At 40.2% G+C, this 22,081-nt stretch overlaps 1 protein-coding gene across 6 annotated transcripts in view; it reads left to right on the top strand.

The window, feature by feature from the left end:
• The window catches only part of DOCK2 (dedicator of cytokinesis 2), a 245,877-nt gene that overhangs the window by 185,254 nt on the left and 38,542 nt on the right, over positions 1–22,081 (top strand). For all 6 annotated transcript variants that reach the window (XM_083430680.1, XM_083430685.1, XM_083430683.1 and 3 more), the window contains 4 exons: positions 1,149–1,249; positions 1,336–1,394; positions 5,361–5,509; positions 19,000–19,085. In XM_083430680.1, coding sequence (XP_083286806.1) covers positions 1,149–1,249; positions 1,336–1,394; positions 5,361–5,509; positions 19,000–19,085 — 395 coding nt within the window. The remainder of the gene's footprint in view (positions 1–1,148; positions 1,250–1,335; positions 1,395–5,360; positions 5,510–18,999; positions 19,086–22,081) is intronic.

The following is a 22,081-nucleotide window of genomic DNA, read 5'->3' as shown; positions in this document are numbered from 1 at the left end:
TGAGATTTATTGCAAGGGAGGTAAATATGCTAATTTTAGAGATTGGAAAAGTACAAAAACAGTGTGATCCCTTCGCCTCCAGTAATTACTGCAGCATTATGTGTGAAAAAAGTGTGCTGGCATAGGGGTGTTGCTAGCAGACCAGGTTGAACGTGAACTTAGGGTAGTTGCTCAATGCCACAGTGAAAGACGATGTCATAGCTATGAATTAATGGATTCAGTAGAGTTCTGGTTTATGCGTAATGCGTCATACGGTTTATGAAGAGTTTTCAACCTTTTGTCTTGCTGCTTTTCCCTGAAGTTGGCTCAGTTTCCCTGGCTCTTCCTCCTCACTGCAGCCCCAAGTCACTCCCTTTGGAACATCCTGAGAGGAGGCATTGGGGTGGGGGTGGGGCTGCAGTGGGATGCAAAAATCACCACAATTGTGGGAAAGAATAAATGCTTTTCCACTGCTGCAAGACTCAACGTATACTGGCATTTCTGTACTGACACAATAAAGTAGGGGCCCTTCTGCAGTCAATTCTTTTCCATCACCTCCTTGAAAACATATCCTTCTGCTTTTTATTTATGAAAGATAGTGGGCAAAAGTTCCCATCTATTCATCTTCATCTCCCATTTTTATTCCTCAGAATTCTGAGCTTTTTGAAAGATTTCACTGCATGTGAATGAATAGAAGTTTGACGTGAATAGAAATTATTCTTGGTCGTATTTTACTTTTCTTCTGATAACATTTAGTTCATCAGAAACACTGGGAGTTTTCACAAAGCTATGGTTAACATATGCCCCCATAACACACTATAATTACATTGGTTGTTTGGATCTGGGGAGTTGTGATTAACTTGGGATATGCAGCATTTCACAGGCACTGCTGTAAATTGTGGTTTATTGTTATTAGCTAATGAACCCCATATGAATCTCCTGATGCTACTGAGGGAATGCAGGCCAACGGGTATAAAAATCACACTCTTGCCTTTATTCTAATTGCAAGGTAATAAGAGCTTCCAACTTTGCATAATATTCCAACCTCGCACTGCTTCGGCTGGTTGCCTTCATAAATTATTTAGGTTTCACACAGCTTAATATCACCTCCCATTTTAGGTGAAACCCATTACAACTATTCAGGGGTCTGTCTTCTGCTTAATTTACAGCTGTGGAACAACTATTTCCATCTTGCTGTGGCTTTTATCACCCAGGATTCTTTGCAGCTGGAACAATTCTCCCATGCAAAGTGCATAAAGATTGTCTGCAAGTAAGTCTTCTTGAAAGCTATATTTTCTTCTCATTTTCACAACAAAGCTTTGATGATGACTAAGTGTATTCTGTTTTCTCTTACAGATATGGAGACATGAGACGCTTGATTGGGTTTGCTATTCGTGACATGTGGTACAAACTTGGTAAGTAAGTCAGGAACACAGATGTTCCTCAAATAGGTGTTGAGTGAACATTTCTAATAAGATCAGATGAGTTGTTACATTGGTTTATTTTTGTGTTTTAAAGTGGCTCCATCCTACAATTTATATGTTTGTTTTGTTTGTTTGCTGGTGTGTGTACGGCATAAAATAACTTCTAAATGTGTGAAGGTACCAAGTGTCGTGGGATTAGAATATGCAGAGGAAAAGGGAAGGGGGAAAGTATTGCAAAGATGGGTAAAAGAAGAAATTCCATTTGCAGTGAAACACATTGGGAGACCCTGGAAGGTTTTGTATCTTTGACAGCTTCAGAAAGCTGACATTCAGGCAGATCAAACTGAACTCGTTCACTTGGGGTGTCAGTTGCATGAGCGGACACTGTATTCTGGACTCCAATGTCTGGTTGTCATTAAAGAAAAGAACTCCTGTCTAAGGAGAGTGGCATATGTTTTGATCTTTTGTCTGCAGATTGCAAATACCTAGGCTGGCACTGCAGCTTCTCATTTATCATCAAGAAAAAAGAAAACTGATCATCTTGGTTGCCCTCTTCTGCACATATTCCAGCTTGTGGTGCCCAGAATTGGACACAGTATTCCAGGTGTGGTCTGACTAAGGCAGAATAGAGTGGTACTATTGCTTCCCTTGATCTGGACACTATGCTTCTGTTGATGCAGCCTAGAATAGCATTAGCTTTTTTTGCTGCTTCATCACACTGTTGACTCATGTTAAGCTTGTGGTCCACTAAGACCCCTAGATCCTTTTCACATGTACTGCTAGTAAGCCAGGTGTCCCCGATCCTATATTCATTTTGTTAGTTGTGCCCAGTGCCCTGTTAAGGTCATTTTTAATTCTGATTCTGTCTTCTGCGGCATTAGCTACCCCTCCCAGGTTTGTGTCATCTGCAAATTTGATGAGCTTCCCCTCAATTCCTTTATCCAAGTCACTTATAAAGACTTTGAACAACAAGGGGCCCAGGACAGAACCCTGCGGCACCTCACTTGTCAACTTTTTTCCAGGATGACGAGGAACTCTTTGGGTTTTGTCAGTCAACCAGCTACAAATCCACCTAACAGTTAGCTCGTTCAACCCACATTTTACTAGCTTCTCGATAATATCATGGGGGACTTTGTTAAAAGCCTTACTGAAATCAAATGTTCAAATATTCTTCCTTTGGTATAGATGTGTGTTTGAAAATGTAATGTAGAGAATGAAAATTATTTTGGATTTTTATGGTTTTTCATAGTTATTACTATTTTTCCATCCAGATGGGTCTCTTCTTTTATTTCAGCTGATTTTTAATAGGGTACTAAAACAAAAGATGCTTTAGGTACAGATTACTATTTCTGCTGAGATTAAAAACAACAACAGAAACTGTAAAAACAGCTGCTTAATATCCAGTTGAAATGAAAAAGAACAGGATTGTTGTTCCACACATGTTTTTAAAGCCACTAAAGCACATCTTGAAAACAGCTTTATTATTATTGAGGGGAAAGGCCATATTCAATACATGATGTGCATGCTTATCTCTAGGAAAAAATGTATTCACTTAAAATATTTTTCTTTCACCAGTGGTTTTCTTAAGGTTAAAAGCAGCTGGAGGAGAGAAGGGGGATCAGGATCTCTATGCTGTGGGAGGATTTATTTTTATTTTTATTTTAGAAAACAAAAACCCTGTGCCATATCTCCTTGTATCATTGTCCCAACCAAAGTTGCCTCCCCTAAATATTGCTATTTGCTCTGCAGAAGAAATACTTACTAGTACTGTAAACTGCCTGGAGAACATTTGTTACTGGGTGGTATGAACATTGTAAAAAGGAAAAAAGAGGGGAAATGCCCCAAGATTTAATAATGGATACAGGGCAGGTCTAATATATCCAAGCAATTGCATTAGTCCCTATTATACAAGTATGAGCAGCTCTGGTTGTGAAATGAGACCTTGAGGAATGAGCTCCAATGTGGGAATGGATTGCTGCTCTTTTGTGGTTTTACAAGGTGCCTTATGTCAGGCGGTACTGCTACAAATCAATCCTAAATCGGACCACAACTATTCGTATTTGGGGGTTTTTTAATCTACCTTCCCTGAAGTATTAGGCATCATTAAGGATTTCTAGGAAAAAATCATTAAACTAACAAACAAATGGTTTGAGTCTTTCTGCATTTGATTTTGTCCTGCAAAAAGCCATATTTTAAGAATATTAAAAAGCTGTTTTTTCCTGTTAGAGATGACATTTGCAACCTCATTTCTTCATTTTTTTATTGTCTGTCATAATTGCAAATGTCTCCTAAGGCAGACTCCGATGACTCTCTATTTCATATGGCTTTTAAGCCATTGTACAGCGAATCTATAATAGAGTTAGCAGGACACTATTTCTATTCTGAGCTTTCTAATGGCTGACATTAGTCATCCAGGAATGAAGGCAGATAAGTTTTGTCCATTGTGATGGAGAGAAGAGGATATGTCAAATGGCTCCTGTAAAATGTTGTCTGATAGATGGGTTTTGATGGGAAGGGGTGAAGAAATCTATTGTTTCCAATTATTTCCCTTTCCAAGCACACTCAGCAATGAGATGTTTGAAACTGACTCCATGTGCAAGTACATTCAGTTGGCCACTACCTAGGATATTGTGAGGTGCTTCTGGAGTCGGCATTCCATCTCGAATTGCAAATCTGCTATAGCAGCAGTGCAAGTTTGTGGTCTTGCAAAGTTAAGCCGTATGTAAGACTGCCGCAATAATGCATTTTATTTATTTCATAAAATGTATACACTACAGTACTTGGTACGGTAAAAAGAAAAAAATCCCTCAAAATGTTTTACAAAAAGATAAAGCCAGAAACATTTACAAACACACTTTAAAACATACAAAAGTTAAAATACTAAAACAGATTAAAATTAGCTCAATCTTCTGTGAATCTGGGCAGGAACCAAAAAGAGTACAGTGAAGGTGCCTGCTTGATCTCAGTAGGCAGGTAGTTCCCAGGTGTACATGCTGCCACACTAAACAGTTGAGTTCTTACAAATGCAGAACAGGTATTGTACGGCACCTGTAGTAGTGCCAATTCCACAACTACCAATAATGATGATCAATAATTCTGCTCTTAGTAATGATGATAGCATTGTTTCTATAATGCTCTTCATTATACTATTCATTGTAATAGTTTGGTGTTCTTTTAAAGGGGTGCTCAAAGAATTTCATGAATGTCTATTTGTGCAAAGAAGGTTAATAATATTAAACATCTTTAGTGGGGTGGTTAAACATAGTGGGTTGTGGCTTGCAAGTGAATTTATGGCTGAGCTAAACTACAGGTCATAATCCATGTTCTTCTTAACCACTACACAACATCGGTTCTTAATAATTGGAAGAGGAAATGGGAAGCTTATGGAAAGCTTGAGGCACAAGATATTCAGAACTCATCAAACTATGATGTGGATAAGGGGCATTAGATACTAGTCTGTATAGTCATAAAAGTACTGAATCTGGACTTTTAGCATAGAAGGAACAGTCTTGTCCATTCCACTATATTGGGGCAAGAAGCAGAAGACCCGTAGAACTTATGTGATGGGACATTTCTTAGTCCATTGGAAGGATTTTTCCGAATTGAACCAACAACTTCTTAATTGATACATATGATATATGTATGCAAACAATTATTTAAAACTGAAGCATTAATATATATGATACTTTTAGATTGTTTTTAGTTATAATGTTTTCTGAGGTTTTAATTTGTGTTTCCCTTGTCCTTTTGTCATTTGTTGGTTTTCAATTGCAAGTTGTGTGTGAATCGCTTTTTATACACACTTTTGTACATCTCTCTTTTGAACGGATTTCATGTATGATGAAGGCTGGTTAATAATAATAATAATAATAATAATAATAATAATAGAATAGGTACCTAGAATGTCTGCATGCATTGTGTCCCATTTTTAATATTCTCTTTCACACTTTGATCCAGGGCAGAATAAAATCCGCTTTATTCCTGGAATGGTTGGACCCATCTTAGAGATGACCCTTATTCCTGAAGCTGAGTTACGGAAAGCCACCATCCCAATCTTCTTTGATATGATGTTGTGTGAATATAGAAACACTGGAGAATTCAGAAAGGTATTGTTAGCTTCACATAGTGTTTGTCAGTACTGCCATTATGCTTAAATAACAGCAATATTATATGAATACTCCAGAAAGGTGCTTGTGATTCTTGACATTTTTCTATAGAAAGGTGAGTGCTATAGAAGGAAGGGAAAGAGCTACAGCACTGTTGGGCAAAGATATGGAAGACTGAGTTTATCAGTGATTTAATGTGGCCTTTTCCTGTCATAAACATATCATTCATCTGAAACATGTAACCTAAGAAGTCATCCTTACAGAATCAGACTCACAAATATGCCAAGTGTATATTTATATATATATTTGCTTTCGTAAATATATATATATTTGTATATATATATATATATATACTCTGAGCAGTTTGTTATGTGGGATGAAATGAATTACATTGATATGAAATATCTAAATGAAAGTGAGAAGCAAAGTATGTGGTTGAATGAATTAATCTGGAACTAGAACACTACATGGAGGAAAGTGCTGTGGTCAATTATGAGTTGTGTGTGTGTTGTGTGGGAATGCACCTTCTGTGAGTTTTCGGCTTTTGTTTTAGAAAACAAGTCTCTAGCACATTTACTTGGGAAAGTTATAACGAAGCATGGAAAATTGCTCATGAAGAGTGATACAGTTAAATAAATGCATACATATTGGGCTACCTGTATTTAGATACAACAGTTCTTTAATGGTTTGCTGGCCCCTTAACACTGTCTCTCTCCCAAATACCTGTCTATGGATCTCTGGAGGGGTCATTTAATTGATCCACACTTTAATTTCTCCTCCTGACCTTTAGATAGATAGATAGAAGATAAGTCTGTGTATTTGGTGAACTATTAGAGAAAGATCATGGCAGCTTACGTTACAAATGAACCAAATCTGTTATTTATGCATTAGCTTTTAAGACATTCAACAGTTTTTGCCTTGCGATTAGTGCAGCGAATCACAGTTCAGGGTTCAAAGAGCAGTCGCAACGCAGGCTGTGGTAAATTAATAATGATGGTTCTATCTATTGCTAGATTTCATTTGGAAAGGTTGTTATTAAGTGCTCAGTATTTACTCTCCCAGAAGAAAGAAGAGTTCAACATGGTTTGTAGATGGGGGCACATGTGTGCACTGCATTTAAGGCATCATGATTATATCAGTTGAGCCTGGAACAATCTGGCAGGTGGGATTATTGTTGTTGGTAGCACAGCACAAAGCTTTTGGCCTGAGTCCAGGACTGAAAACCATTTTGCTTCTCTGCATCTGCTCTTCCCTTGACTTAATAGCCCTCTATTTCTGTTTTTAATTACTGCTTCTTATTTTTGGCTTGTAACTGTTTCTCTTGGGGATCAATGCAGACAAGCAGGTAGTAGGACCAAAATAATAATAATAATGATGCTCCTGAAATGTGTATCTCAGACTAAAAAAGGTAATATAAGCTTAACAAGGATAACATCTAAAGAGTCTAGGAAATTATAGTTGCAATGTGGACACACAATTTAGTGGCTAAATAGATTTCTAAGGTTCAGGTGGATAGTCTGGTGTTACAGAATAAGGACATAAAACACATATGAGGGTTAAAGCTGCACCAAAGGGTGGTTAAAGCTGTGTCCCAGTGGTACTTACCGGTATTTATTTGCTTAAAATGTTTATTAACCACCTTTCAGAATAATCACTAAAAGGCATCAGTAAAATACAATAATAAAATCCCATTATCACCAGACAAATAAACCTAAGACTAAAATACACAAAAACAACACTGGACATTTATAGGGTAGTTGAGGACTCAACCCCTGGTGTCTCCATTTTTAAAAAATAAAAATAAATTGTGTAGCAAGGTTGGAAAAGACAACTGCCTGAGCTCCAGCTGAGTTGATGCTGGAGAACATAACAGCCTACTGGCCCACCTACTTCAGCATCCTGCTGAACCAGATGCCTGTGGGAAGCCTGCCCACAAGGACCTGAGCACATCAGCACTCTCTCCACTTGTGATTCTCAGCAACTGGTATTCAGAAGTACCGTATACTGCATCTGACAGTGGAAGTAGAACATGGCCATCAGGGTTAGTAACCCCAATAGCCTTATCCTCCACGGATTTGTCTAATCCTCTTTTGAAACCATCCAAGGACACACAGTACTGGATGAAATCGACCAACTAGGAAGAGGAACCTGTGGCCCTCTATAGTTTGTTGGACTCGGGACTCTCCAGTGGCGCAGTGGGTCAGCGTGTCTGGAAGGCACGTGATTCAACTGGAAGGCTGGCGATTCAAGCCCACCCAGGGATAGCTGTGGGCAGGATACCTGAATTGCAGGGGGTTGGACTAGATGACCCTCTGGTCCCTTCCAGTTTACAATTCTGTGATTCTTTGTGACTCACATCAGCCCCAACCAGCACAAGCAACTGTCAGGGACAATGGCAGTTGTAGGCCAGAAACATCTGGAGAGTCACAGGTTCCCATCGCTGCCTTATATAATTAATCCATTTAATTTCTTTTCTTTCATTTGTCTGGTTCTTCCCGTGCTGCTCTTTCATTGTTTGCAGTATGAGCATTGCCAGCCTGTGTGCAAGAATCGAAAGGAACAAAGAAAAGGGAAATGGGGGAAATGTCAGGTTGGAGCGTGCCCTTGTTGGTAGATTCCCACACAGGGCAGCACTTTCTTTCATTGTTTGCAATGAGAAACTGGGTGTGCTCTCTCGTAAGGAGATCAGTTTGTAAGGTGCACTGTGTAGCCTGCCATTTGACACAGCAGGCTGGATAATGTTTTACTGCATGACAGTGCTACAGTCTCCTGCAATACCCAAAGACATTTGTAGATAATGTTTCTTTCAAGAAAAAAATCCAGAAACTTATTGTTAACTTGCAGCTCAGTTGGTTAGAGTGCGGTGCTTATAATGCTAAGGTTGCAGGTTCGAGTCATACGGGCCAGATCCTGAACTGCAAGGGGTTGGACTAGATCAGGGGTCAGCAACCTTTTTCAGCCGTGGGCCGGTCCACCGTCCCTCAGACCATGTTGTGGGCCGGACTATATTTTGAAAAAATAATAATGAACGAATTCCTATGCCCCACAAATAACCCAGAGGTGCATTTTAAATAAAAGGACACATTCTACTCATGTAAAAACGCGCTGAGTCCCAGACCGTCCACGGACCGGATTGAGAAGGCGATTGGGCCGGATCCAGCCCCCAGGCCTTCGGTTGCCAACACCTGGACTAGATGATCATCAGAGCACCTTCAAACTCTATAACTATACAATTTTATTATTCCATTTCCAAAATATGCCCCTTAATTTATGGGGGGGGAGTTCATATAAAGTCCCAGGAAGCAACCCTTTAGAGGGCATTTTTTAGGTAAATCATGCTTTTAGAGATGTTAAATATTTTACTTCTCATTATGTTTTTTGAAAATGAAAAATCCTATCCATTCAATTCCTTATGAAAAAAAATGGCCTTTTGTGGTTTTTCTCTCTCTTGCTCACATACAATTTTAATAGATACGGAGAGAAATTAATAACACACGCATAAGCAATTCTGGGTGGTATTCAGCTATGTTTTACTCAGAGCAGTAGACCAGAGTAAATTAATATGCCTAACTCAGTCATGTTCATTCATTTCAATGGGTCTACTCCGAGTAAAGCATAGTTAAATACTTCTCTAAGATTCCTTCCAGTAAATCCAAAGGCGTAGACAGTTGTAGTTACTAGCTCAAAGGTCCACACAGAGAGTTAAATGGAATTTTGTCCAAATACTCCATTTTGAAGAATAGTTTTCTGAATGAGCAGCCAATGGTTTTATGTGCTGAGCTGATGAAACATCTGCCCCCCAAATAAAATGGTTTGTATTCGAAACTATTTGTAAGGGATGAAATGATAATATGCAACATAAATGAAAACATCACTGAAATAAATATCTGGTTAAGATTATTGTTAAAAAAGAAGATTTGTCTTTGGCTTAGCAAAGATTAATTCCTAAGCATAATACTATTTTCATCCTGGTAAGCAACATGTATTCATGTTGCAGATCCCTGTTTAAATCCTTCACTCAACATTTCCATCACATATTTTAACCAGCTGTGAGCAGGTTTTTAAATTACTTTTCTTGCCTGGCAGTTATTAGACGGCAGCAAAAATAGTACTGACTTTGAGCATTCATTGATAGGATGTGGATTCACTGTGAGCTCTAATTCCCGTGTTCTTTTCAAAGACACAGGTGGTCTCTTGAAAATCCACCTCTCAAGGTTGTAATATAATGTTGGAAAGCATAATACAGGTGTCTGCTTGAAAAGGAAGGTGCGTGTTCTTAGACAGTAAGCAACCAGAAGGTGTTCTGTAAGAGGCACTTGCCTTACCCTTGTGTTTTTCAAAGCCTTTTATAGATACTTTTGGCTCAAGGAAAGAAAAATGTTCACATCTTCCCCCACTAGCCTACGCTCTTTAGCTTTAATCCCCTGGCTCCCATCACTTCTGTCAGCCTTGAGGCAGTACAAGCACATAAACTCATCCTGTTTCTGCTGAACCTTTTGGAAGTTAGAGGGGAAAGTCAATCCTGCAAGGCAAGGAGTGCGTCAGAATTGCCACCAGCATTACCACCCTGATGGATCAGGCTCAGTTCCCAGGCATCATGCAAGGTGGAAGGAGGACATGATTTATTTAAAGTATTCCTTTTAGTTGCTTCTGAGGGCTGTCCTGTGCTCCCACAAGATGACACACAAACAGGAGCAAGGCAAGAGCTAAAGATATAATAGCCATACTAGGAAGACTACTATATACGTTAAGAAGCTACTCGGTAACACCTAAACTAGTTATGCTAAACACAGTATTGAAGAGGAAAGTCTTCAGTTTTCACCTAAACAACTGTACAAGATGGAAGTCAATAGCTAGGGAGTTCCATATTTTGGGGCCCCTGTTTCTGCTGCTTGCCAACCTAACTGATCTTAATGGTGAGCACTCACAGAGGATCCCTGAGGCAAATCTTAACCAATTGGCAAGATTATATGGCAATGTGACACAGGCATCTCTGCCAGGTGGGCAAAGAACCCACTCATTATGATCATTCTGCTGCTGACAGTGTGCGTTCCCTCTGCTGTGATCTGTCATGGTGCCTTGGGTTATCGGGATGAGAAAGACAGTCTTAGGACAGAAACAAAATCGCATCAAACAAGTGAGCCCTTGCAATAAAATGTTGCAGCATCGACAGTTTCTGTTCAGCGCCCTCCTCCTGCATACGAGACAGTATGACAAGTCTGGTAAAAAACCCCAACAACAACACCCTGTGCATTTCACTAAAAATAAATGCAAAAGTAGCAGTGAAAGAAAACAATCTAAAGATAATAATAGCATAGAGGTGAGAATACAATTTAACACCTACTGCAGCCAAACAACACTTTAAAATAAACCAACTTCTTAACACCATAACAACATATATGTTGAATGACAGAGAACAATTAATAACACTTTAACAGTCCATTACAGATGAGCAACACTTTCAGTTACGAAATGCAATTATTCTTCCAGCCCTCCCTTCCACCTGGTTCCTGCCCCCACCCCCCAAAAAGAGTCAGCGCTCCATGGCCATTTCTCTTTTTCTGTTCCCACCTTGCAAACCTTGGTGTTCCTGCTAATGCCTCCCTCTTGTGCATGGATGATGCCGTTTTGGCTGCCTAATCACAGGCTGAACAACAGTAATAATGAGAATAGTGACTTAACTCCAGAATCATTTTATATGATATTATATGAAAGGTAGTATAGGAAAGACCAAAGCACTTCTTCACACTGCACATGGTTAACTGTGGAATTCATTCCCACAAGATGTAGTGATGCTCCCTATTAGATGGCTTTGAAACAAGTTTAGATAAATTTCTGGAGGATAAACTATGAATGGCTCCTAGCTGTGATGGATATGTTTTCCTTCCACCGTTGGAGGCTGCATACCAGTTGCTTGGAATCACAAATGGGGAGAGTACTTTGGGGCTTCCCCTGAGCATTCGAGTGGGTACTGTGAGAACAGGATGCTGAGTAAGATGGGTCTTTGTCCTCATCTAGCAGCCACTTCTTGGGTTCTTACATTCTTGTATCAGTACGGAGAGCACTTCTACATTCAGGTTCTGCTTGTGATCTTCCATAGGCCTCTGTTTGGCTACTGGGAGAACAGGATGCTGGGCTAGACAGAACTTTGGCCTGATCCAACAGGATCTGTCTGGTCTTTGACCAGAAAGAAAGATTGATTGATTGATCCAACAGGATTCTTATGCTCTTAACAGATGTTTTCAGTGTATGCCCCCCTCCCCTTTAAGAACTCAGTACTGTTGAGATAGTTCTATGTTGCTCAGGGGACAAGCCACAGCTCAGTGGTAGCTCAGTGGTTCAATCCAGATGGGGCTGGGAATATCCCCTGCCTATAACCCTGGACAAGGGACACAGGTGGCGCTGTGGGTTAAACCACAGAGCCTAGGACTTGCTGATCAGAAGGTCGGCAGTTCGAATCCCCGTGACGGGGTGAGGTCCCATTGTTCGGTCCCAGCTCCTGCCCACCTAGCAGTTCGAAAGCACGTCAAAGTGCAAGTAGATAAATAGGTACCGCTCCGGCGGGAAGGTAAACAGTGTTTTTGTGTGCTGCTCTGGTTCGCCAGAAGCAGCTTAGTCATGCTGGCCACATGACCCAGAAGCTGTCTGCGGACAAACGCCGGCTCCAGGGTTCCCTTTACCTTTTTATAACCCTGGACAGCTACTGCCAGGCAGCACCAACATTACCAAAACCTTAATCTGATTATGTACAAGGCAGCTTCCTATGTTCCTACATTACTTCTACCTCTTACTGTGGTTCATTTGATGTACTGTATGCTTTCACTGATAATCTAGAGAGAGGCTTAAACTCCCTCTTCCACTTTCCTCCCTGTGTGTAGGAGGTGGATATCTTCATTTTGCTGTCTTGGATGCCTTTCTGCAGTACAATGCTTCACAGCCTCATATTGTGAGGGTACTCAGTTTAATTTCATTTTCTTGCATTCCATGCAATAGTCTCTGCGGGAGAAAGGAATCACATTTTTTCGATGAGGTGGTGCACCTAGTTCTTGCAGTTTTCCCACTGTTGCAACAAAAGCGCATCAATTTAAATTTTATACTTTCTGTGCCTGCGTTAACCTTCATATATGGATCAGAGGAAACAATAAGAGAAGCCGTGGAAAAGATAGTGTTTCTAAAATACACAGAGAAGCCAGTGAGGAAGAGATCTGGTAACCACTCTTGGATGAACTGGAGACTCCCTGCTTCCTCTTAAACCAAATGTACAGGGAATGAGGAGTGGAACAACATAGTTAACAGCCGTCATCCACATGCACTGTTTCTATATTCACCTAAAGAGAAGAAGCGCAGGGCCTGGGGAAATGAGCAGAATGCGTTGCAAATGGCAGACAGACTGTTGCCAAGATTCGGTGACACAGGCTGGACTGTGTCTATAGGAACAGATCTTCTTTGGCCTTTATTTCCTGAATGCCTGGCAATGTGCTGGTACCCTCTGGCAGTAGATAAGCATTTTCCCTTGGCTGCCTTCTCTTTAGCTGCCACTCCAGCAAAGGAACGACAGGCCAAGATTATCAAAATGCTATTTAGATGTCATGGGAACTGTCTGACATAGGCCTCAGAGTCAAGGAAAGAGAGGAAATGGGGTGTATAGCTGGTTGTTGTTGTTGTTTTTTTGCTGTTATGTTATGTATTTGTGTTTTTATATTGTAAACTGCCCTGTGATCTTCAAATGAAGGGTGGCATATAATTTAATTTAAATAAATAAATAAATAAAATAAAGGAAGAAACTGCAGAAATGGGGGATGGGGGAAGGAGGACGCAAACCAAATCAACTGGGTGGAAAGCTGTGTCTATGAAATGGTTATCGCCAAAGAGAGTGGGTGGTTGGTGTTGATCAAAGTTAGACTTAATACCCATGTGAATGAGAGAGAGAGGATATCTGTTGCCTGTTATGTATAAGAGATGAATGAGGAGGCTTGCTCTTTTTTTAGTACCTATTTTCTTCCCTTCCCCACCCCCTTCCTTCTACTTTTAGTTCCTCCTGGCCTATTTTGGATTTTCATCCAAAAGTAGAGGTTAGATTTGTATTTGGATGTGAGACTTTATAGATCAAATAGAAGCTTGTAGCACCAGGGAGAAACTACATAAGGAGCCACCTAGAATATTATGAGCACCATAAACATTAAGTGTTTTGAGGGGGTGATAAAAGGGATGGGTCGTCTAGACCTAATGGATAAAGGGAGATGAGCATTTTAAATGTGATGGAACATAGATTAAGTGGTTTAAATAAATTCTCTGCCATGATGACAAATGTCTCAGAATACACCAAATGTATGTTTAAACACTTCCATCACACTTAGATCCAGTGTGCATCAGGTTTGTTTTTGGTTTACCAATTGTGGTTTGGTTCAGCAAAACAAACCAATACCTTTGGCTTGGCTGTAATACTAATCCAGGGATGATGTTTTATTACTTGCAGAGGGGAGAAGTGGATCAGGAGGCATCCACTTATTCTCAGTAAACTATTAACTATGGTTTACTATGACATGTAGGTGCTGCCACTGAGCACTGTGTCTTTCTATAGCCAGCAAAAAAGATGAGAGGGAGAATTACAAATAAGATGAGAAAGAGATGCATAGATATATGGCCACTGTTGGACCAGCAGATTTGGAAAAGGTTGTTTTTGTGTCCTGTGAAGTGAAAATGGCAAAGCAAGCACCCTCTCTATGGTTAAATTAGGACATTGCACTCTACCATTGTTGTGCAAGATATGTCTGAATTGAATTTTAGTTTTCAGAGACATTTAAGCAGCAGCATTTTGAAGGCTCAGTCATCAGTAATCAAATCCAGCTAGCCTCACATAGAAAGGAAGGTCAAAGAAAAAGATGTGTCTTCTAGTGTAGACAGTGTTGACGAAAGACTCGGTGGGATAATTAATCACACTGAGCATATCTGAAGAGCAGAGCGGAGCATAGAAGTGACATGTTTCCTGTCTAGTTACAGCACAATCTAGGTAGCATAGGACAAAGATGAAGGGAGAGGACAAAGGGACAGAGGAATATCAGAAATTTGCATGTACTTGTAAAGCAGCTTTAAGCAATAGCCAGAAGTATTAAATGTTTGACTTGTGGTTTACAGTGGTCTAAATACGATAACTTTGTGTTAATGGGCTGAAGTAGGCGTGAGTGTTGCTGATGTCCTGTATGGCCAAGGTTGCTGTCACAAGAAACATAGGAGGCTGATGTAAGAATTGTGCATACAAAAATGAAAGACAAAGAGAATTATGGGAAATGAAGGAAAGATACTGCTAGTGCAAGCATTAAGACTGAGTGGAAAGTGACCAAGAGCCAGTTCAGTTGTAACCAGGGGCAAAGTCTCTAAAGCAGAAAAGGGTAAAACACAGCTCTGTGGGGTAGGGTGTCTGCTAGTATATAACAGATACTATAATCCAATCAAACTAAAAATATAGAGAGACTGAGGTGCACTGATGTTGGGTTGATGACATCTTTGCCATATTATCTATTTGCAGCATTGTTGTTGTTGTTTTATACATTTCTCCCCACATGGCAGCAAATCACAGTATAATAAAATGCATATAAAATACTTGCAAATATAAAAAAGGGTTTAAACGCTAGCATTTAAAAGCATTTAGGAAAAAAACACTCTTATTATTTATATAAAAACAGTTTAAAACAACAGCACAAACATAACATGAGTTAAAGTATAATTCAGGTACCAAATTTGGGACAGATATTGACTCGTGAAATAGCAAAAGATGGAAATGCTTTTGCTAACATACGTATTGGTGTGGTAATAAACCATACTATACCAGCTGTGCCAAAGGCAGCTATAAGAGTAACAATGAGTGGCAAGGGATAGGTGGTGCATTTATTTCCTTTAACAACTAAAGAAGCATGCATAGCTTTGCCTTACACTCTTCGGCCACTGGAGTTTTGCCTTTTTCAGCAGGTTGCATACCACAGGCCAAACTCTCATCTTCAACATTTTTGTTATGAATTAGCACACTGCCAAATTAACATAAAACAGGGATGGAGAACAGGGTCTGTAGGCGGGGTCCTCAGTTCCTCCCACCCCCATGGGCCACTTTGACAGGCAGGCAGTGCCGCCCACCCGTCAGTCGCCTGCCATCACCCATGACACCAGCTGACCCACCTTCAAAGGAAAGAACAGGAAGCTCACAGCCAATTCTTTCTTTTCTTGTTTTGCAGCCTGGCTTGAACTCAAGCCAAGCTGCAAAAGAAGATTCCTGCCAAAAAGGGGCCTGCTGGTCAGCATAAAACTTTAGAAGACATTTGTGCTGATTACATGACTAAAGCCTTGATTCTATAAAGTATTGCTCTCTAGTTTTGTGAAAATATTTCTAGGGGGGCTTTTCAAATATATTTCTGAGTTACAACCTTTATGCTACTGGTTCCTCAGGGACTTTTCTTGAGTATGTGGTTATAAAAATTGCCATCTTGTTAAATAACCTTGCAAGTGATTTCTGTTCCAAAAATGTACAATGTATTTAGTTATTTGGAGTACTGAAGTAGACAAATATTCTATATTTGTACTGGTGAAGAGATCTGCATGAAGGATGCCTTTATTTATGCTGCTGTTGACTGTTACTTAAATGGGTTTTGTTCAGTCCCTAGACTGTGTTTCTCCAAGGTTACCAAGGAAACAATGATGCCATTCAGCAATAAATACTAATTGTACTGGATGTGGTACTGTGTTAATAGAATCAGGGCCCACATCAAAACATGGTATATCAGAACAGGGAGGGTTCACTGGTGCTACAGTCAGGCTCAGCACCACGGGACAGCCTGCTGTTCCTACACAGTCACTGACCTCAGTAGCCAGCAGCCTAATTACCTGTCCAGAGTGACAGCTGGCAGGGATGTGTGTGTGAGAGAGAGAGAACAGGTCTGACTGGGCCTGCACATGGCAGGTGCAAAGCCTGCAGCTTCATCATCTTTAATTATGCTGGCCCCGCCTCTGCCATAAGAACAGATGATGGGTCCAGTCCAGCATCCTCTTCTCACAATAGTGAACCGGATGCCCATGGAAAACCCCTGAGCAGAATTTGGGTGCAACAGCATGCTCCACACTTGTGCTCCCCAGCAACATTTATTCAGGGACACTTTATTCAGGGACTGATACTTTAGGTAGTACACAGCCATCACGATTCGTAGCCATTGGTAGCTTTATCCTCAATGAATTTTTCTAAACTCCCTTGAAAGTCAATTTGGTGGCCATGCTACATCCTTCAACATTGAATCCCACAGTTTAACTATTTGCTTCTTGAAGAAGTATTTCATTATATCTGCCCTGAACCTCCCAATATTCATTTTCATCTGGGTGTTCTCTCTATCCACTTTCTCCTGCACCTCTATCTTCTCCTGGTCCTCCCCCCATCCCTCTTTTTTCTTGAACAAAAAGGTTCCCAGTGTTTTAACCTTTCCTCATAGGGGAGTTGCTCCAGCCCCTGTTATCATTTTGGAAGAATTCAACATCAAGCTGCCACAAACATTTCATCATTGTGAACATTTCTGCTTGTCTGACAGAATGATATCCCCTCTTCTCCACACACAGTTCTAGGGTTTCTTCCACCACCCTGAGCCAATTTGAGGGGAGCATGAGGGGAGGAGAGGGAGAGGGAAAGCTCCACTGCGCTAGCTGAAGTCCTTCTGCAGGCTTCTGCTATTGGAACCAGCTAGCTGAATCTGGCCCACGATGTCTATTGGATCCCCCCCCCCCTTTTAAGCACTAGTCCCTTTTCAAAAATATTAGTTCTTAGCCAAGCAACATGACTAACCATTACTGTTTAGAAATACTTGTGCCCATGTTTGTTTTACGTCTTTCACATTATCATTTATCCATTCTGCTTAATTGCTCACTTACTATTTTGTGTATGTACAAGTCACCACGCCAAGTTCTCGAGGTTCCCTTAGGTGTTTTGGGGTTGTTGTTTTTTTGAAGTGTGAAGTAATACTGGGTCCATGGCAGATATCAGGTGGGGGACAGACCTCTCTGCATGTGGGGTTTCTGCCTTCCAGTTGGACCTAAGTACTTTACTTGGAGGGAGGGAAATGTGATTCCATGCAACTTGTATTTATCATCTGCATATTTTCCAAACATAGAATAAAATGATTCTTTGCCAATCTTTGATGCTCAAACTTTGAACATTCAAGCACTGGTGAGATTTCACATGCAGCCAGGGCGGGGTGGGGGTGGGGGTAAAGCCTAAACCAAAATAGCTTCACAACCAGCTTGTATGGGTTCATTGTCACATCAAATGGCACTGACAAGAAAAGGCAAATCTCCAGCAGTAAACAGTTCATTCCATTTCCGTTTTAACCATTTGTTTCAAAGGTAACCAAGAATGCAAGGTAACTATTTGTACACTGATAGACTAGACATGTAAATCAGTTTTTCAACCACGAGTCCCCAGATGGTTGTTGGTCTCCAACTCTGTCACCTCCAGAAAGCTTAGCCTACTGGTCAAAACTAAGTTCTCTGAGGAATCAAGGCTGGAGGTTATAAATCACCTTATAAAGAAAGTGGGTGGGTACACGTGCATGTACACACACTATCACTGTAAAAAAACCCCAGAAGCAATTCAATTTCTGTTCAGATAGGATTCTTCAATGCATATGTATAATAGCCATTACCCAGCACTGAATCAGTGACCTAAAAATAAAGTTACAGGCCTTAAGAACCCAAACTATAAAAGCAATGGCTCATCACCGAAGTCAAATTTTCTCAGATAAGACTTACCAGGATATTACTATTTAGAGCTTCAGCAGTCTAAGGCAAAACCTTTTTCTCCACACATCATTCAGTCTTACTGCCTTTAAAATTTGTCTCAGTTCTTTATTTTCAGAGTAACTCAGAATTAGCCATGTTTTTTTCTTCATAGTAAATGACTGTATTTTTCACCCTCATTAAACAAGTAGGTTTTATAATTGTGCAGAAAAAAATAGTAAGGCTGCTACTTTAAAAGATAAATAAAACGTAAGGTTTATTCATGGCAAACAAAGCCATTCTAAATCTAGATTTTATATGTGGCCCAGATGGAGCCAGAACTTAACACTAGTACATGCTAGCTCATGCTTGGACTGACTAACTTGGGGAAGCAGGAAGGAAGGAAAGTTACTTGAAAGGTAAGGAATCAGGGAGTGGCACAGACAGGTTGTCTTTCTGTCTATACCTCCCCCCCCCCCCAATTCAGGGAACTTATTGCATGTGTTGTTGCTTTACTCCCAGCAATAATATCAAAACCTGACTTCTCAATAATACTTTAATAGGGACAGCCATCTTTATAGGGAAAAAAATACTATGTTTTCAGTCTGTAATGTTGTCTTAATTTCTATAATCACCAAGCTGTTGGTAACCGTCAATGTTCTTAATTATTTAAATGGTTGGTGTGGGGGACGTATTTTCCTTTATGTACACAGTGGTTAAAGGTTTTACTTTCCTTCCCTGAACAGTTTGAAAATGAAATAATTTTAAAATTGGACCACGAAGTGGAAGGAGGCCGTGGAGATGAGCAATATCTGCATTTGTTTGAATCAATGTAAGTACAAAGAAGGGGCAAATCCTTAGCTTTTGGGTAGGATTCAGTCAATGAGCCCCCTCAGTGGAAGCCCTGCACAAGGACTTTCATTTGTACAAATGGGCTTTCCACTCTTCTTTCCACACGCATCCCAAAATTGGTTCAGGGGGAATGTTGTGTGAGAGAACCTCCAGAACAGCACACAGTGGGAGGAGGATGGAGATTGTTCCATCCAGTAAGTTGAAATGCTTGCCCTGACAGAACAATCACTTTAGCACGATGATGAATGCCTCCCACAATTTTTAAGGTTGTTATATTTTAAAGCTGAACATTTATTTTAAGTATGATCCATATAGTCACTTATTTATTGTACTTCTCCCCTGTTCTTACATGGGGCTTCCAGTGGTCTCCTATGGCCACCGGATCCACTTCTGCTTGCCTTCAGGGTATTCCTTGAAAAATCTATTTAAATGGACCTTTTTTAAGGTGTGTGTGTGTGTGTGTGTGTCTTAAATAAACATAGGTCTGTAACTCAATTGTGCCCCCAGGGCACCTGTGCTCTGTCATGCAAATATATATACAGTCAGGGAGTGAAAAATGCTTCAGGCATAAAACATTCCCATTCAAATTTAGTGTGCCTCAAAACACAAACTTCTCCAGAGATGGTAGACCTGACTCAGAAGCAAAACAGAAAGTACATCATAAAATTGGAACATGTTAGGATGTGGTATTGGAGCTAAGCTACTGGGTTTGTCGTTGTTAGAGCGAGTATGTTCAATCTCGCATCAAACACCATAGAGGTTAGCACAGTTTACGCTTGCCTAGCAGATGGCTGACTTGTAGCAGCATGTATGTTGGGGTGGAGCAGCCTTCCTGACTCCAGTGTCATTGCTGCTTACCTGGACAAGACGGGGGCAGTGCAACAGCAAGGTCAGGGCATATGGGTGCACCCATGGGAGTACCTGATTGGTCTCACTGGGACACCTACACTTACCACCACTCAGCCCCACACCAGCCAGGTAAGCAGCAGTAATGGATCCATGGCTTTACCCACATACAGGCATGCATATCAGCTGTAAGGAAGTGTCCATAATATATAAACAATTTGTTTTTGCGAAGGTACTTTGCATTCAGATGCTGATTGATCCCCTTTAAGTAAGTTTAAATAGTGATACGTAGGGGAACATTGGCTAACATTTTTACACTTTTTGAGGCATTACAGAAATTAAATTGGCTTGGTCATTGGACAATATCCTGTTTAATGAATGCAACCCTTCCCTCCTTTTCTTAACATGTGTGGATGGGTTATGTTTCTAAAATGGAACTGAACAAGCATAAGGGCAAAGGTACTGGATAGTAATGGCTTTGTTATCTCAACTTGTCACCCACCATAATTCTGGCCATACTAGGAAATGGATAATTACTTCTCTTTTTCCCAAGGAAAAGATATATTCTTATTATCTAAGGGAGCTGTTGATCTCAAAGGCACAGTTTCAGCACAGAAACAACATATGATGAACTGCATCATCTCTTGACTTTGCCTTCTTTGTTGCTGTGGCCTACAACTTTCTGCTTTACAAAATAATACTTAATTTTCATGCTTAACTCTCAACATGTTCTTTGACAGTTGAACTGTGAATCAACTTATCAAAGAGCAGCCTAAGAATCAGAAAAGAATTAATACATATGCAGCTAGAGGTCTGTGCATATATGTCACAGAAGAAGTGTGGACAATCATGTTGAAATGTGCAAATCTCTTCTTTCCTGAAGTGCAGAACCATTCCCCGGCACTTACATTTGAATTATTACAAACTACATACAAACTTTCAGGTAAATTAAGCCTTTTAAGGGAAAAATAAGTTTAAGCAGAATACCTCCAGAATCAGAAGACAAACATCCCCGACAGTGGTCCTTTTTGGAGGCAGAAATTTGAGGAAAGAGGTTAAATATGTCTGTGGAAATGTATCAGCTTGGAACGTATAAAATGATGATGATCTGCACTTTCAAAATTATAGAGATTCCTGGAGAATGCCACAGAAAGCATTGCAGTATTTCACCCTGACACTTCTCAGTGCTGCTCAATTGAATTGTTACATGAGATGACAGAATCTAATGAAATTCACCTTGTTATAGATTCCCATCTATATTATTTCTGCCAGATTGGGAATAGCCAGAGTGAATAATTGGGGACATGACCCCTATTTTGTTCTGGAGTATCCCAGAAACATTGTGCCACCTGGCGTCAAGGCTTCACATGCTGTGGATAATAAGTTGTTTGTTTGTTTGTTTGTAAAAGCAATGAGATGGAACATCTATTTATTTAATTTGCTTTGGCTCATATTCTGCTGCCTGATGCTTGTATTTTGCCCTTTTCCAGAAGGCAGGACAGGTAACATGTTAGACAGGAATAGAGCTACTCTGTTCTAAAGTAATGGTTTCAGATGGTCTGATGTATACAGAACACATTCCTCCTCATAACTCTCAAAGTTAAAATGTGGAGAACTGCATTTCTGAAAATACTTCCATGTCAAAAACTCCCTCCTGCAAAACCTATTTAAGACCAATATGGGAAGAATATGCCAGAACATCAGTTGTATCCTGGAGGTCAGAAGTTATTCAACTGAGATACCAGTGAAGATGGAAACAATAGAAATTAAGTCAAATGCTGTTTTAAATATAATAGATTGCACTACACAGTAATACTGCAATCCAATAACCTTAGGAAAAAAGAATGTGGCACTGGGTCACTTCAGAACACAGGCTGAGGATAGTATGAGGAATGTTCCTCCATGTCAAATATGCCCTTTGTATAGGAATGCAAAGCACTGTACACAGTGTTTTAGTGAAAAGATGCTGCTATAGTCCACTGTCCCTGGTGTGCTAGATTGCAGAGAGCAAGGAAAAATATGTTTACACCTCTATGGAACTTTTCTCAAGGAGAAGAAAACTCAATATGCTTACGAGGGAGAAATCAATTTAAATTGAGCCAAAAGGGTAATTAGGATTTGACCATGGTT

Source organism: Podarcis tiliguerta (assembly GCF_965153285.1).
Source record: "Podarcis tiliguerta genome assembly, chromosome: 2".
Taxonomy (NCBI): Eukaryota; Metazoa; Chordata; class Lepidosauria; order Squamata; family Lacertidae; genus Podarcis; species Podarcis tiliguerta.
This window is presented reverse-complemented; position numbering and strand designations above follow the sequence as displayed.